Source organism: Chinchilla lanigera, unplaced genomic scaffold, assembly GCF_000276665.1.
Source record: "Chinchilla lanigera isolate Chin_1 unplaced genomic scaffold, ChiLan1.0 scaffold00003, whole genome shotgun sequence".
Classification (NCBI taxonomy): domain Eukaryota; kingdom Metazoa; phylum Chordata; class Mammalia; order Rodentia; family Chinchillidae; genus Chinchilla; species Chinchilla lanigera.
Window position 1 is genome coordinate 2114441 of NW_004955404.1, and position 15290 is coordinate 2129730.

General features: G+C 59.4%; 1 protein-coding gene across 1 annotated transcript in view; it reads right to left on the reverse strand.

The window, feature by feature from the left end:
• Nucleotides 1-15290, reverse strand: part of Col4a2 (collagen, type IV, alpha 2) — a gene marked incomplete at its 5' end in the record, with an annotated part of 85896 nt that overhangs the window by 22257 nt on the left and 48349 nt on the right. Inside the window, 11 exons of the mRNA XM_013516801.1 lie at nucleotides 251-343; nucleotides 3309-3458; nucleotides 3800-3910; nucleotides 5040-5106; nucleotides 5453-5506; nucleotides 8785-8829; nucleotides 9857-9907; nucleotides 10361-10396; nucleotides 11965-12057; nucleotides 12983-13024; nucleotides 14942-14977. Coding sequence (XP_013372255.1) covers nucleotides 251-343; nucleotides 3309-3458; nucleotides 3800-3910; nucleotides 5040-5106; nucleotides 5453-5506; nucleotides 8785-8829; nucleotides 9857-9907; nucleotides 10361-10396; nucleotides 11965-12057; nucleotides 12983-13024; nucleotides 14942-14977 — 778 coding nt within the window. The remainder of the gene's footprint in view (nucleotides 1-250; nucleotides 344-3308; nucleotides 3459-3799; nucleotides 3911-5039; nucleotides 5107-5452; nucleotides 5507-8784; nucleotides 8830-9856; nucleotides 9908-10360; nucleotides 10397-11964; nucleotides 12058-12982; nucleotides 13025-14941; nucleotides 14978-15290) is intronic.

Consider the following 15290-nt stretch of genomic DNA (forward strand, 5'->3'; position numbering starts at 1 on the left):
CCTGAGGGCTGGGATGACAGGTGTGCACGTTAACTTTGCTCACTATTTCTGTGCATCTGTGTTTTGACTGTGGCCTGCCTGTCCTGCGGGGTCAGTTGTGGCATCTCGTACTGGTGGTGAGGCTGGCACTCAGAAAGCTGTGGGTTGTGGCTTAGGAATGCTGAGCGGGATGTGAAACAGGCCTAGGGGCAGATGAACGCTCTGGAGGCCGGGTGCTGCCTTCCCCGCCCCCACCTGTGCAGATCCTCACCTTTCCATCCCTTCTGCCCTCGCATCCCCGGGAAGCCGGAATGCCCTGGGTAGCCCCGGCTGCCCTGTGTTCCTTTCAGGCCGAACAGGAAGCCTGCAGAGAAACCGACAGCGCAGACGTTAGTGCTCACCCCGGGGTGCGGTGTCCCGGCCCGGCAGGTTCTTGGCCCAGGGTCCCCGCTGACCCAGTCCGAGGAAGGCGGAGACAGACCCGTGTAGCTCGCGCTCCAAGGTGACTACAGGTTTCAGTCCAGGCACACCCGCTCGCATCTGTCCCGGCTCTGGCGTCCCGCACCTTCGCAGCTCAGGCCGTGTGCGCTTGTATGCGCGCGCGCACACACACACACACACGCACACACACACACACACACACACGCACACACACACGCACACGCCCAACAGGACCAGGCGCGCTCAGCCTCGCTGGAGGGCCCTACCCCGCAAGCATCGGGTTCCCCAGCGTCATCGTGGCCACAGCGCTGTGTCATCCGCGGGGCACATCCAGGCGACCCGCACACCTGCCGCTCTTATGCTGCCCGCGCAGCGGCAGCCTTGGGGGACAGTGCCCTCTGGTGGTGGCCGGCGGGGCGCCCACAATTAACCCACCAGTGGCCGCGCTCCTGCGAGCGAACGCAGCCCCTGCACGCGAGCCCCGCGCGAGTCGGATCGGCCGAGGGCGGCAGACGATGCCGCGGGGGAGAGGGCGCCGGGACCGCGTCAGGAGGCCGCGCGAGCCTGGGAAGGCGAGGGGCCGCCGCCCGCACCCCGGGTCTCGCTCACTTCCCCCTGCTCCTCCCCGTGCGGCCCTGACCCCCTGGTTTGTCCCAGCTCTTTTCTTCCCTGATTCACGCATCACTGCAAGCCCGCCCCGCAGGAGGCGGCGCCTCTGCGCCCTCACCCCGGAAGAGCAGAGACCCGGACCCCCAAGCCCGGACTGCGGGGGGCACGGCGTTTCCCGCGGGAAGGAGTTGACTTCAAGGCCCCGTTTCCCAGGGCCGCGGAAGACTAAGTAAGGGCCGTTGGGACAGGAGGGGTACATCTGCTGGGAATCCGTGCATTTCTTTCTGAAAAGGCCGAACTCTATGGGAATCCAGATCACGGATACTGAATTTTTTTTTGGTCTTTTTGAGACAGGGTCTCGCTCTGCAGTTCAGGCTGGTCTTGAGCTCACTTTGTAGCCCAGGCTGGCCTCGAACTCGCAACGATCCTCCTGCCTCAGCCTCCCCTGTGCTGGGATTACAGGCCTGCGCCACCACGCCCACGGATACTGAATTAGGACAGTACACAGCACTGCTGAAGCACCATGAGGGTTGGCTGCCCTTGCATAAGGGGTGCTCTCACAGTGGTCAGAGAAGTACAAATGTATCCACGTACACGTGAGGGCTTAATCGGCACACTTCACAAATTTATGGTTGATAAACCATCTGATGCCATTTCACCTATTTTATACATTCACTCACAAGTCTGTAATATGGACCGGAAATAAGTTATGTGGTTTGCGGTTGACTTATGTTGGCAAATCACAGATGCTAAGCAAGGTTTATGCATCAAGATGGTGTGTGCTTCTGCCTTTAACAAGTGGAGTTTAGGGACAGGAAGGATGGCCCAGGTAGTTTTCTGTCACAGGGGCGCACCTCTCAGCTTTTATTTCGAACACGTGCTCTGTTCCAGAAAGGAAAATCGGCGGATGCTACTCAGCCAGGACACGGCTCATGGAATCTTGGCTGTCACTGCCCTGGTCACGTTAGAGTGTGGCTTCCGGCACGAGAGACACATCCAGCGACGAAATGCGTCAAAGATAAGCTGCTCACACCAATTGGCAAACTTAAGACATGGGACTCTCTGCACTTGAAACTTTTCTTTCTTTTTTTTGTTTTTTTTCTGGTACCGGAAATCGAACTCACGACCTTGCGCTTGCCAGGCAGGCGCTGTGCCGCTGAGCTAAATCCCCAGCCCTTAGCACTGGAAACTTTTCAAAAGAATGTGGGATGTGGCTTTTCTAGCTGAAAGACAATGGAGAAAGCGGAACCCTGGAAAGTTAAAAACTGACCGTACGACATAGAAATAGAGCAGTGACTGCGGACTATTTTAAAGGAACAACAGGGTAGCAGTAGACTTCTAGCACCTTGAGGATTCCCCACCCAGAGATGGCAAGAAGTGTCCTCCACAGAGCAACTAAAACACGGGGGCTTCAATTCAGACTTGGACTGAAATCCAACACTATCCATTTCTAAATATGGCGTCTTCTCTGCTGCAGCAGGCTGAGACGGCTGGGGTGCTGCCCGAGGACGCAGAATGAATTGCACTGAGGGGAGAGGCTGCTGGCTTTGGCCAGGGTCAAAGGAAGGTGCCCTGGGGCCTCTCACTGCCCGAACGCCCCACCCTCCCTGCTCAGGATGGAAATGTTCTCCTGAGGGCCTTCACAACCTCCGAAGCACAGCTCCGCAGGCTGCGCTTGAAGCTGGGGCGCACACCCACTCCCCACCTCCTCCACAGGGCCACCCAGTAAAGACAGGTCTCCAGCCCACGGGAAACGCCCGGGGGTGGCCCCCGGATGCACCACCTCCGGCCGGCCTAGTTCCCACGCTTCTGATGTAGGCTGTGCAGCTGTCCTTTGTCACCAGCCTCGGGCGCCTGCTCTGTGTGCTCGGGCTGTGACGAGTGTGGAAAGCAGAGCACCAGGTCTGCTGAAGGCACGGCTAACGGGGGAGGGGGTGAGCCCCCGAGGCCAGAGGAGGGGCCTGGGCCCACCACGAGGACGATGATGGCGTGGACGCCAGAAGTGCGAGGTGAGCTCACACCCGTGCCTGGACAGGACATCGCCATGGAGGCCGGGGGCGGGGTGCTCTTCTCCACAGGCTACGGGGCATCAGGGCCAGCGCACACAGGCCTCGTCCTCTCACTCGGGGAGCGCCCTGCACCCTACCACGGGGCCCGGGAGCAGCCACACCCTCACCCATCAGCCCACGGGTCTGCTTGGAACCCACCGGCACAGAAACCCAAGCGAAACGTAGCGGGCGGGCACCACCCACACTGCGCGCGCCCTGTCGCCCACTCACCGTCTGGTCCGGGGGGCCCGGCAGGCCCGGGGGGTCCTGCCAGGCCTGGCCTTCCATCAGCGCCCTTTGGGCCCGGCGTGCGTGCGGGGATGCCCGGCTCTCCAGCGAAGCCTTTGGGTCCCATCTCGCCGAGCAGGCCTCTTCTGTCACCTGAAACCCGGGGGGATCAGAGCGCCTCCTCTTTGAGGCATGGAGACCACGGGGTGGGGGTGGGGAGGTGAGGCCACCGTAGCCCTGGGGCCCAGGCCGGCCGGTACCCCAAGGCTACGTGGCATCACCACCTGCCAGCTTCCCTGAGGCCCTCTCGGGGTCATGGAGAGGTACTGGCCTTGCATGCTCCAGGCTCTGGGTACCCCCCAAAACCCCAAATAAATCCCCTCATCTCCCTGTCACTCAGGGCCAGGGTCAGGTGGCACGTGGGGGGCAGGAATGCCACACTGGGGAAGCCCTGCCCTCACCCTCGTGACTCTCAGGCAGGAAACCCCATTTACCGTGGTCTCCGGCGGGCAGGCCGGGCAGGCCTGGTGGGCCGGGGTCTCCTGGCACGCCCCTGCTTCCTGGCTCCCCATAAATCCCCTGGAATCCTGGGTCTCCTCTGACACCTGGAACACAGACACGCCCCACACCAGGATGAGAGCTGTCACGGCCGGAACCTGGGCATGCGAGTCGCTCACGCAGGACACGTGGTCTGCAAGGACCGCAGGGACCCTTTCCCCTAACAGCCTGCAGGCGGCTGCTCAGCGCGACCTGGACTCCAGGACACGCCAGAATGCAGCTCAGCCACGTTCCAGCCCAGGGCAGCCAAAGGTGGTCCCAGCAGCGAAGAGGGAGGGGGCGTGGCCACATCCACATGCCGGGAAAGGTGCCATTTATTTAATTTTTTTGGGGGGGGGTCTGGCCAGGCCATTATTATTATTTTTTTGGTCAGGTGGTGGTGCATGCCTGTAACCCAGCACTGAGGCTGGGACAGGAGGATCACCTGCGTTCTAGGCCAGCCTGGGCTGTATAAGCAAGTTCAAGGGCAGCCTGAACCATACAGCAAGACCCGGCCTCAAAACAAACAAACTAAATAACAAAAACCCAAACCAAACCGAAACGAAAAACCCAAAAAACTGAAAAAATTTCTTTGTTTCTGTTTCTGAGATAGACTCTCATGATGCAGTCCAGGGTGGCCCCAAACTCACGGCGCTCCTCCTGTCTCGGCAGGGATTATGGGGGTGCCCAGGGACGGAGTATGGTGGAAAGGGAGGAGCTGAATGAATGAACCCCGGGCTCCCTGTCTGGGACATTTTTGAAAAAGGTGCAAGATACACCACCACCATCAGTTTCAAAATCATGTGCCCAAAGCCTCAACGGGATGACTTCCGTTTGACCGGGGTCACTAGTCCTGAGCAGGGGAAGCCAGTCTCCCCAGCCCTTCCAGCAGCTTCAGATCTGGGGGTGCGGGGGTCCCGGGGATGAGGAGGAGACACCCCAGGGCCTCCCCAGGCTGGGGTGGGTCCTTAGCGAGCTTCTCGACGCCAGCATAAAGGAGGGTGTCTGGGGTGGGGCGGTGGGGGCATCTGGGGGGTGCAGTGCTGCTCCACAGAGCCAGATCAAGCCACCGGGGGCGTCCTGGCCTCTGTCCCCGGACCTTAGCTTTGCTTTGCAAATCTGCGCCGGAAGCTCCTGCCCTGCCCAACAGAAGCGATTGTGTGTGTGCTGCGTCTCTCCGAAGCTGCCCCTACGAACCTTTGGCCAGGGCCGGATGAGGCGAGTAGGCGGGTGGTCCTGGGGGTCCGGGGTCACCTGATTCTCCCTGGAAAGAGAGGAAGAGCTTGGGAATGGCAGGGGCGTGGACAGTGTGCACACTTCCGGCACCAAAGCTGGACGCAGACTCCAGGGCAGCAGAGCGCTGTCCTGATCGCCCCTGGGTAACCGGTACCTCCGTCCTGTGGCTACAGGCCCATGAGCCCACTGGTCCCCTCTGCTCAGGGGACCCCACTGCACCCCAGGAACCCCACACAGCACACAGCTAGTCAGCTGCCACCCAGCTCCTTGGCCCAGGTGGTGCAGTGCTCGTGATGCCGTAGCACTGCTGGGCGGGGCGTCCCCTCCCAGGGGTGCAGGACACCGTAGGAAGGGAAGAGGGAGGCACCGGTCACCTTCAATCCCTGGGCTCCGTCGGGGCCTTGGTAGCCATCCAGGCCTCTGTTTCCCTGCAAGACAAATGCGCACGTTTTACTTGTATCTCAGTGGACAACCTCAGAAAGTGACCGTGACGTGGTTATTAAAAGAGCTGTGATAAAGTTAACAACAGTTCAGCAAAACCCCGTACCGCCCCCGTGTGCCCAGAGTGAAATTCGCCATTTTAAAGCTCCTTTGCTTAAACCAGGAGCCAAAGTCCAAGTTCGGGTTTAGCCGAGGCGGGTCTCGTTCTCGCAGGTCAGGTCCTCCCCGTCTGTGCTGTCTTTTTACTGTTCCTGCTTTGGAAACTGGATCATCTGCAGTGGCTCTCCCCTCGGTGCTGTGGTCCCCAGGTCAGGTCGAGTTGCTCCCGAGGGCGGCCGGCCTTCCTGGGCCTCACTCCGTGGTCTCAGATGCCACGCTCCACGTGAGCGTCCTCCTGAGTGACACTGGGCCAGGCGCTGGCACCAGGTCCATGGCTGAGACCTTCCCCCAAGACGGGTTTTGCACACTTCCAGTTAAAACCAAAAAACCTCTTAATCGGCGATTATTTTCTCTTCCTTAACAAAAAACCACTGCTGACCCTGACTTTGTCTCTCAACCCCGTGGTCGTGCCTCGAACAAAGGCCTGTGAGGCGCCTCATCCAGCTGTGCGGCAGCCCTGCACCGCTTTCCGAAACCCCGACCTTTGTCCCTCTTGTGAAGGCCTCATGTGGCGCGGCCCCCAGCTCGGTGCCTCTCTGGCCAATGCGGTGACGCGAGCTCTGTGGGTCTGTTATCTAGGGGCTGCGGGCCCCGGGAGCTCAGGGCCGGGAGGTGTGGACGAGCGGGGCGCCGAGGTTGTTTCCTGTCCGAGGCCTGGGTGCACGCTGCGACTTTTTCTCACACAAGGTGCAGCAGCCAGTTTCATGTTTTGGCGGGCAGAAATGCGCCAAAGTGGGAATGGCCAGGCAGCGGCGGAGCAGGCAGCAGGGAGAGCGGCCCTCGGGGGAGCCACCCTTCCCAGGGCTGGAGCAGCTCCCGGGTCACGCGGCTGTGTCCCATGCAGCGGCCGCACACGGGGTCAGGTTGGGCAGAGCTCGGTGCCTCGGAGGAGAGGCCTCGCCTCACAGAAGCCCTGCTGGCCTGCAGGGCACGTGGACTGGGTGCTGGGGACCCGGCCGGAACCATGCTACTGTGCATGCCACCGGACGACTGCTGCCCTGAGCTGCAGCCACCGTCTGAGCGTGCACCTGGTGACAGTCCCGTTATCTCTGCCGCGGGGCCATGCACTTCCTGGAGTCCCAGGCAGCTCCGACAGGTGCACGTCATCCTGCTGACACCAGAGGGCTTGTGTCCTCCAAGGGGACCAGGGCTCAGTTACCTTCACAGTAACTCCAGGCTGTGAAAAGCTCAGTTACTAAGAATATGTTCACCTTAGAAAAAGGAAGGAAAGTCAGGTGTGGTGGTGTCCATCTTTAATTTCACATCGGGAAGGCTGAGGCAGGATGATCTCTGTGAGTCTGAGGCCAGCCTGGGCTACATAGTAAATTCAAGGCTAGAGTGAACTACATAGCAAGACCCTGACTCAAAAACAAAACAAAAGGAAAAAAAAGGGGGGGGGAATAATGTCTAATTTTTTTCTTTAGACTTAAAATAGCCAAGTCCACAAGACAGTTCCTGACTCCCTTTTGGGAAAAGTTAGCACTAACTGGAGTTCTGTAAGCCCAGCAGCAGGGTTCACGGCTCTGCCTCCCACAGCCAAGCAAACGGTTCCCCTGAACCCACTTGGGTGACCGCTGAAGCCTGTGTCTTCCCCAGCCATGCCGGCAGCAGCCCGGCTGAGGCACCATCCTTGTGCCCGGCGAGGGCATCCAGGGCCGCAGCCAGAACCCCGGGTCTTTCACGGAGCTCTGGGCCCCAGCTGTAGGGGTCACGGCGGCTCCGCTGTGTTGGAGGCAGAAGGGCGGACAGTCAGGCCGAGTCGGCCAGCGCAGGACGGGCATCGAGAGGCTGGCAGCTGCTCTTTTACTGCCCAGGAGCGGGGGACGACGGCTTCCGAACGCCAGGGCTGGCTTTAGCCTCTGTCTCGTCACGAGATTTGCTTATTGTCCTCCATCAGCTGGCATCTAACTTTCTGGCCTCTGCCAGGCACAGGGTGGGCAGCTGTGCTACCTTTGGGAATGTCCCAACCCACAGTGACTGGCATGGAACGTCGGAGTCCTGAGGGCAAGGCTGGCGTCGGGTCTGTGGCCCGAGCTGGGGTCAAAGGGCAGGGGCGAACGTAAGATCAGCGAGTTTCCGGGAGCCAGCCAGTGGGTCTGCATGGTCAGTGGTCAAGTCCAGAGCCCAGGGTCCCCACAGCTGGGCCTGGTGCTTTGCAGGGTGCAGTGGCGTGTGCAGGACAAGTGCTGTCCCTGGGTGACCGGGCAGGAAGCCCTTGGGCTCAGAGCTGCTCCCACGGCCTGCCTGGCTCTCACGCAGGGATTAGGGAGTTGTGACGGAAGCACCCACTTCTGTGCATCTGCCGCACCATGGGGTGGGGATGCTGCCCGTGGCTGCATGGGGCCTGCTTTGCTGGCTGGGGGTGGGCACCGCCAAGGGGCGAGGATGTGCGTGTCCCTGTCCCGTGGCTCCGTGGCTTGAGGCAGAAAGAGGCGGACGCTGGCGCTGCGTGGAACCGTTGGAGTGGGCTGGGCGGAGCGCTGGGCAGAGGAGCGCAAGCGTTTACTGCCATGTGTGCAGAGCCACCCCTGGTCTGTGTGCAGATCTGAAGCTGCACCCACGGGCCAGGCGTGGTGGACTCCAGCCAGGGTTCTGGCCCTTGGGGGCAGGGCGAGCGTCCTCAGGTTTAGGACTGAAACCATAAATGTAGCGATGCTGAAGTGGACAGATCTTCATCCACCACCGGCTCAGACCCCGGCTCACGCAGGCTAGGGTTCAACACCGCCATATCCGGCCCATTGAGTGCATCCTTCCCCTCAAATTCCTTCCCAGAAAAGCCCCAAATCTGTTCACAGAACACATGGTGGGTTAACGCCGCACATAAAGTGCCAAAAAGTGGGTCAATCTATAAAAAATATAGGCGGAAACCCTGTCACCAGCCGAGACCTTCCTAAGAGTGACCTCGGTGACAGCGGTGTGAGGCCCTGGGCTGGGGGAGGGACAGGGAAGAAGGTGGCGGCCCGGCTGGGTGTGCGGAGGGTTGGGGAGGGCTCTTCGTGCCATTGAGTGTAGGGGAGTCACATGCTTTTTTGAGGATGTGTGCTCTGTCCCTCGACACCGAAACCTCCTGTGAGGCCCCCAGGAGCGGACCCCCTGCAGCACTCACCTTCTGTCCTGGGAATCCCTTCTCTCCATCTAAGCCCGGAGGCCCCTGTTGGAACAGAAGACAGAGATGATTAACAGCTCAGACACGCAGCAGACCTCTCCAGAGGGCTTTGCCATGGTGCCAGTGAGCACGGAAACAACTTCTGGGCTGGTAACTTTGGAAAGCAGCAACAAGCAAGGGCAGTCCTCCCCTTGGCAGCCGGGGCGGGGGTGCCAGCAAGAGGGGACTATGATGAGGCAAAAGGGAAGCACCCCCCTCATCAGAAGAGCAAAGCCACCATTTGGGGACTCGGATTTTCCACAGGATAGAAATCATGGTAACCACGTTTCATACAGCGTGTAACTCCCACCCATTAAAGAAGACGGAGCTACCCACACGATACAGAAAGATGTGGGCAGTTGTCGTCTAAGAAGTCTCTCCCCTCTTATTGTGGACACTGTAAAACAGGTGTGACCGTAGGTGTGACCATCACATGGTCACCAGGAGCCCTTGGTCTCTTCCTCCCGGTCCGGGCTCTGCCCACCACGCATCCTGGGGCCATGGCTGGCCAGGGCTGAGAGCAGAGGTGCCCCCTGGGGCTCCTGGCTCTGAGGGTTGAGCTCCAGTCCAGGGACATCCTCGCTGGACTCCTGGGGCAGCCATGTCAGGTTTTTAGGGACCAAAGGCTGACTGAGCCTACAGCATAGGAACAGTTCTCCTCCTCCTCCTCCAAGCAGAGGGGTGCCGGCTGAGAGCTTCAGTAGTGGGGCGTGGCAAGTCTGTGAGGTTTGTGGGCTAAGCGGACAAGGAGGGGGGCACCCACAGCAGGAGGCTGTGTGCATGGAGTGGGGCGGGGGTGTTTCAGGGACGACAGGAAATCTCTGTCCTTCTGCTGCATTTTGCTAGGGATGAAACTACTCTCATCAAAGAAATGCTATTTAAAAAGCAAAACCAAACCAAACAGCCGTGTGGTTCTGAAATGACTAAGACGCAGCAGGTATGTGGGCCGGCTCCCCAGGGTGAGTGTAATTACCGTGTATTGCAAACACATGCTCTTAGAAGAAGACGCTTAGGCCGTACAAGCCTGGCTTACCCGCGTTCCTGGGAAGCCCACGATCCCCTCTTCGCCCTTATACGAGATGCCCTAGGAGAGAGGGAGTGGTGTGAGGCCGCAGGTCCTGCAGGCCACGCTGCAGCCCGCCAAGCCCGGCCCAGCCGCTTCCTCCGCAGTGACCCATTCGGCAGGCGCTTGGATGCAGATGCCGTAGGCCGCTGTCACGGGGTAAGCGATGCTGAGGGACAGCTGGACAGTGCGGCAGGCTGGGGGATGAGCTGAGAGGGCCGGGGGGCCGCCGTCTGCCCAGGACCAGGCCAGCTGTCCCCGGCCCAGCCCGTCAGTCACCCAGCACAATGGCAGCTTCTAACGTCAGCAAGGGCGGAGCAGCCAGCGGTGTGCCGGGAAAGGCCGGTGCTCAGAGCCCTTTCTCGCTTAGACCGGAGGCGGGAAATGGAGCCCGGGCCGCTGAGACCCAGCACCATGCACTGCCCACCCGAGGACCGGGCGCAGGTGGAGCGGCGTCTCTGCAACTGGACTTACTTTTGTCCCGGGTTCTCCCTGGCTGCCCTTTTCACCCTGTGGGGAACAGGAGAGGAGAGAAAGGCCCATCACTTCCAGACCGGCAGTATCTACACATCGACCCAGTGTGCACGCAGAAAGTATTTAATAAGACTTCAAGTAATCTTATAAATGCAGAAAGTATTTAATAAGACTTCAAGTAATCTTATAAATAAATTAATTGCAACCAAGGATGCCTAAATTTTGCACCTTCAAAATCAGAATGGAACAAAAGGATTATTTCTTCTAGATTTTCACAAGACAAATTAAATCCTGCTTTTGAGGGGGCTGGGGAGCGGTTGTGTGTTAGATCGGCTCTCCCTGAGCCCCTGCCCTGCGTGGGGCCTCTACACAGTGAGTCTTTTCATCACGTGTGCTGCTGTCCTTGAGACCCCAGGGAAGGATAGGCAGAGACGCACACCTGACACAACATTCATCCTCCCACAGCGCACACTCTGGAGGTTCTCTGCATAAGACGCATGGGAACACACTCGGACCCTCGCCCAAGTGGCTCCAGGAAGCAATGCCAGTTCCTTTGCCTTTTCTCGACTGGCCAGGTCCTTGTCTCCCTGTCCTAGGACAACAGTTGGTTTCCTGCGGCACGCGCCCGCCCCTGCAGGCCGCTGGGAGCCGCCCCTCCTTGGTAGTGGAAGGGGACCCTGGGGGAGCGCCTGGCATGCAGCAGTCCACTGGCTACTCTGCCCTGGCCTTGGACGGAGGCCCCATGGCCACCTCGGAAGCCACACCTGTTGTTGGTCCCTCAACTCGGGCCACGGCTACAGGGTTGATTTCCTTCCCATGAGGGGGCCCTGCCTGCCAATGCCCCTGTGGCTGGGCTTCACGCTCCACCGTGACTGATACTTGGGGCTGGGCTTCTGTTCTGCTGGGCAAACGCGCTTTCCATGCTTCTGCGTGGTGTGTGCGCCCCACACACGGCCTCCGCTGTCTGCTCCCAGGCCGTCTGTGCTGTCCTGAACACCTCCACCTGACCCCGAGGGGCGCAGGGGGCCAGGGAGAGGGCGCTTTGCCTGAGCCAGGTGGGGATAGGGCAGTGTCTGGAGCCAGGGACAGCGGAATGCTAACTTCCACTGGGGACCAGGGGTGTGTGTTTAACCACACGGAGGCTCGACTGAGCGTAGGAGAAGCCGTGGAAACCGACCTCGACCCGAAAACAAACAAAACCCACAGTCAGGTGCTTTGCAGGAGGAGGACAAGTGGGTTTCGTTTTCTGAACATAATACGCTGCTTGCGTGTCCTGAAATCCCGGCTCCATGACCCACGTCCACATGGGAGACGCTCTTACAGAGGGACAGATCTGAGTTGTTAATGGATTCTCACACTGCCCTGAGTTCATCTCAACTGTGTACGTAAGTGTGTGACCACTGAAGCAATCTCACAGAATCTAGAACTATCTGGAAGCATCTGGAACATTCCGGGGGGCTGGCTGTGGTTTATGTACAACTTACCCATTTGTTGGTGACGTCTTTAGCGATCGGAATGTGGTCGTCAGAACAGAACTGAAGGAAGTCACCTCTCCCTCTCTCTCTCCCTCTCCTGGCTACCCAGGAGGCCGGCATCCCGCTTACCTTGTACGGGAGGATGGTTGAACTTGTGGGTGCCACAGCGGGGTGGGTGGTGTCCGAGGGGATCCCGTTGGGTCCTGGCAGGCCCTGGTCGCCCTGTGTGTGGTACAGCAGAAGCAGTTGTTTTAAGTGGAAAGAAACACACAGCTCATGACAACACATCTTGGAAGCGGCCTGTGTGTCCATCAACAGATGTATGGATAAAGAAAGTGGTTTTTCACAGAGTGGAGTACCACTCTGCCAGAAAGAGGGGTGAATCTGACTCATCTGTAGGAAAACGCGTGCAGCTTGAGACCACAATGTTAGGTGAGATACATCAGACACCCAGCGTACCCATCCCATGGCTTCTCATCCGAGACACCCAAAGCATAAGTAAACTAAAGCACAAAATAGAAGACAGACAACAGAAGACGGAGACGGGTCTTTTGCAGTGGGAAGTGGCCGAGAGGTGCAGGGGGAAGAGGTACAGCGAAGGGAGACGCGTTATGCACACGCCCCGGCTCACAGCGAGGAGTGAGTGTTACTGCACAGTGCACACTAATCTACACAGGAGTCACGGAGGGCGTGCTGAGAAGGGCACACGCGGGCGTGGCATCGCCGTCCCACCGCAATGCTGCTATTTCGGTTTTTGTATACTAACACATGTACACCCATTTTGTGCTGCGATAATTATGACATGGAAGTCATCACAGGACAATGCAATTGTGCAATGAACGTCTTCACCCCCCACAGTCCCCTGCAATCGCTCAGAACTGATGGGGCTGCACAGCCGTTGGCGACCTGGGCTCCCCTTGCCCTGTGGAAGGCGGGTGGAGTCTTCCCAGGTCAGAGGTCCTGGCCACCCGGCCAGTCTCGGTCACGACTTCCTGGGCACAACTGTCACTGCAGTGGGTCAAAGCCTGGCACCCGCGCTGCCCCCTGGCAGCCGCCCTGGCCTCTGTACAACCCTTGGAAGCGTAATGGCTAGTGCTCCGGTCGCTGTGCCCGCCCCCTCCGCGAGAACCTGCGGCGTTTTCTTTACCTTTTCACCCTTTTCTCCATAAAAACCAAGTCCTCGGTTGCCCTGGGAAGATAAATGGCTTTTGTGAGTTTTTAAAAGGATCACAGTAAACTACAATTATATTTTTAGGAAGAAAGAAACCCAGACCGCCCCACGAGCGACGTTATTGGACCCACATGCGCGCGGCGCTCGGCAGTCCCTCCCCGGCTGGGGCGCGGCCAGCCCGGTGCGAGGCCTCGGGCTGGGACACCCAGACGGTCCCAGCTGCGCGGCGTGGCCTCGGCCCGGGCCGGGCTGCGGTGGGGTGCGCGCTGCCCCGTGGCATTCTGGCCCTCACAGTGCGTTTTCTCTTTCGCCCCTGTGCTAAGCTCGTCTAACTTCGCATAAACAGTTCTGAGATTTTTGATGATTTTAGGGGGTTTAAAATCAATCAGTTTCATGATTTGGATGATTCTTTGGGCCCATCCAGCCTCTCCTCCACCTTCTGCCTCACAGTGGGCTGCGCTGTGGTTCCCGGCCCCCCGCAGCCATGCACAGGGCAGAGGTGGGGGGCAGCAGCCGCTTCCCAGGCCCACTCTCTCCCAGGCGGGCCAGGGTCGCCAAGGCCCTCCGCCTGCCCCTCCCCCAGCCCGCCTGAGCACAGGGGAAAAACAGCCCTTAACTCAGCATTTGCTGCCTCTTCCCCACCCGGCGGGGGCTGAAACCGCACAGCAGGGGCAGAGCCGCCAGCCCCGCACCCCGCCTCCGCTCGGAGCCCGTGCCAAGGCCACAGGAAGTGACCTGGCGGCGAGGAGGGCTGTGTGGGCTTGCCGTGGCCCGGCGAGATCTGAGGCCCAGGCTCCTCTGCCGGGCCCTGCCGCCTTCCGCTGCTCTGGCTGCAGCGGGGAGCGGTCCGGCAGCCTCGGGGCCCAGAAGCCCCGCTGTTGGCGGGGACGGGCCAGCAGACACCGGGGTGGTGGTCACAGTGGTGTCCATCCAGACGGGGTCAGCGTGGCCCCTGGACTTCCTGCTGCACCGCAGGGTTTCCACTCTACGCAGGCAGATCAAACCTTCCCAGCCAGCCTCGCCTGCTGTGGACATCTGTCCGGGTTCCCCCGGTCACGGCGAACTCCAGCTCTGTCCTCTCAGTTGCTGACAGACCAGCTGGTGGCAGAGCCTCCACCAAGCCGGAGCCACCCCTGAGGCAAACAGCCCAGCTCTGGCCCATCCTCAGGCTCTGCAGGACCCGATTACACCCAGGTAAGAAGGGCGTCACTGTGTCCCCATAACAAGCAGAGTCACATCCCGTCCGTTAACGGGGGACAGACACCTGTCTCTATGTTGATCTAGGCTACTATTGTTTGTCGTTGTTATTTTGAGACAACTTCCCACTATGTTGTTCTGGCTGTCCTTGAATCTACCATGTAGCCTAGGCTGGCCCTCAACTTCTGTAGATCCTCCTGCCTCAGCTGCCTGAGTGTTGAGATTACAGGTGTGTGCCACTGCACACTTACTGAAAATGTAACATTTTCCTCTTTCTTTCTTTTTTTGGTTTTTGAGTTTTGAGATCATCTTGCTATGTAGTTCAGACTGGCCTTGAACTCAGGGTAGCGGAGGCTGGCCTCGAACTTGCAGCAATCCTCCTGGCTCAGCCTCCTGAGTGCTGGAATTGTAGGCATTTGCCACCATGCCCAGCTTTTTTTTTTTTAAATGCTACATTTCTAATCAAACATTCATTGGTGTGATATTCAGATAGCAACAGTAATGTGCTACTTGATTGGTACACAGTAGGTCATGTGACACAGACACATACAGAATAGACCAGGAGTCGTAGACGCAGCCCTGGGCCCAGGCTTGCAGTTGACCATTAAGTTTTAAAAACATGCAAGCTGCTTCTCTGCACAGTCTAAACAGCACACAGCTGTCCGCGGAGTCACGGTCGGGTGAGAGCATGCATGCACAGCCCGGCCCTCCCCACCCCACCCCGTCCCGGCAACTCACCGGCTGTCCTTTTGGCCCGGGCGGTCCAGGGGGTCCCTGCAAACACAGAGATACTTGCTGGCTGTCCTCTGCATCCCAGGCCCCCGGCACCTCTGCTGGGAGCCCCGGGCAGCCACGTGCCATCCAGGATGCCGCACAGCTGGCGCAGGGGTCCCCAACCCATCTCTCGGGACGAGAAGCTGGCAGGCGGATCAGCAGCTCCCCCCTGCTGCTGGCCCTGCTGGCTCTCCGGGTTTGCTCCTGGGTGCTTGGGCCTCGACGTCACCCGTGTCCTGCTGTGCCCCTCTGTGAGCCCCACCCCGTGGCCTTGGCTGTACTTCCCGGTTCCTCTGGGCCCCACGAGGCGCCA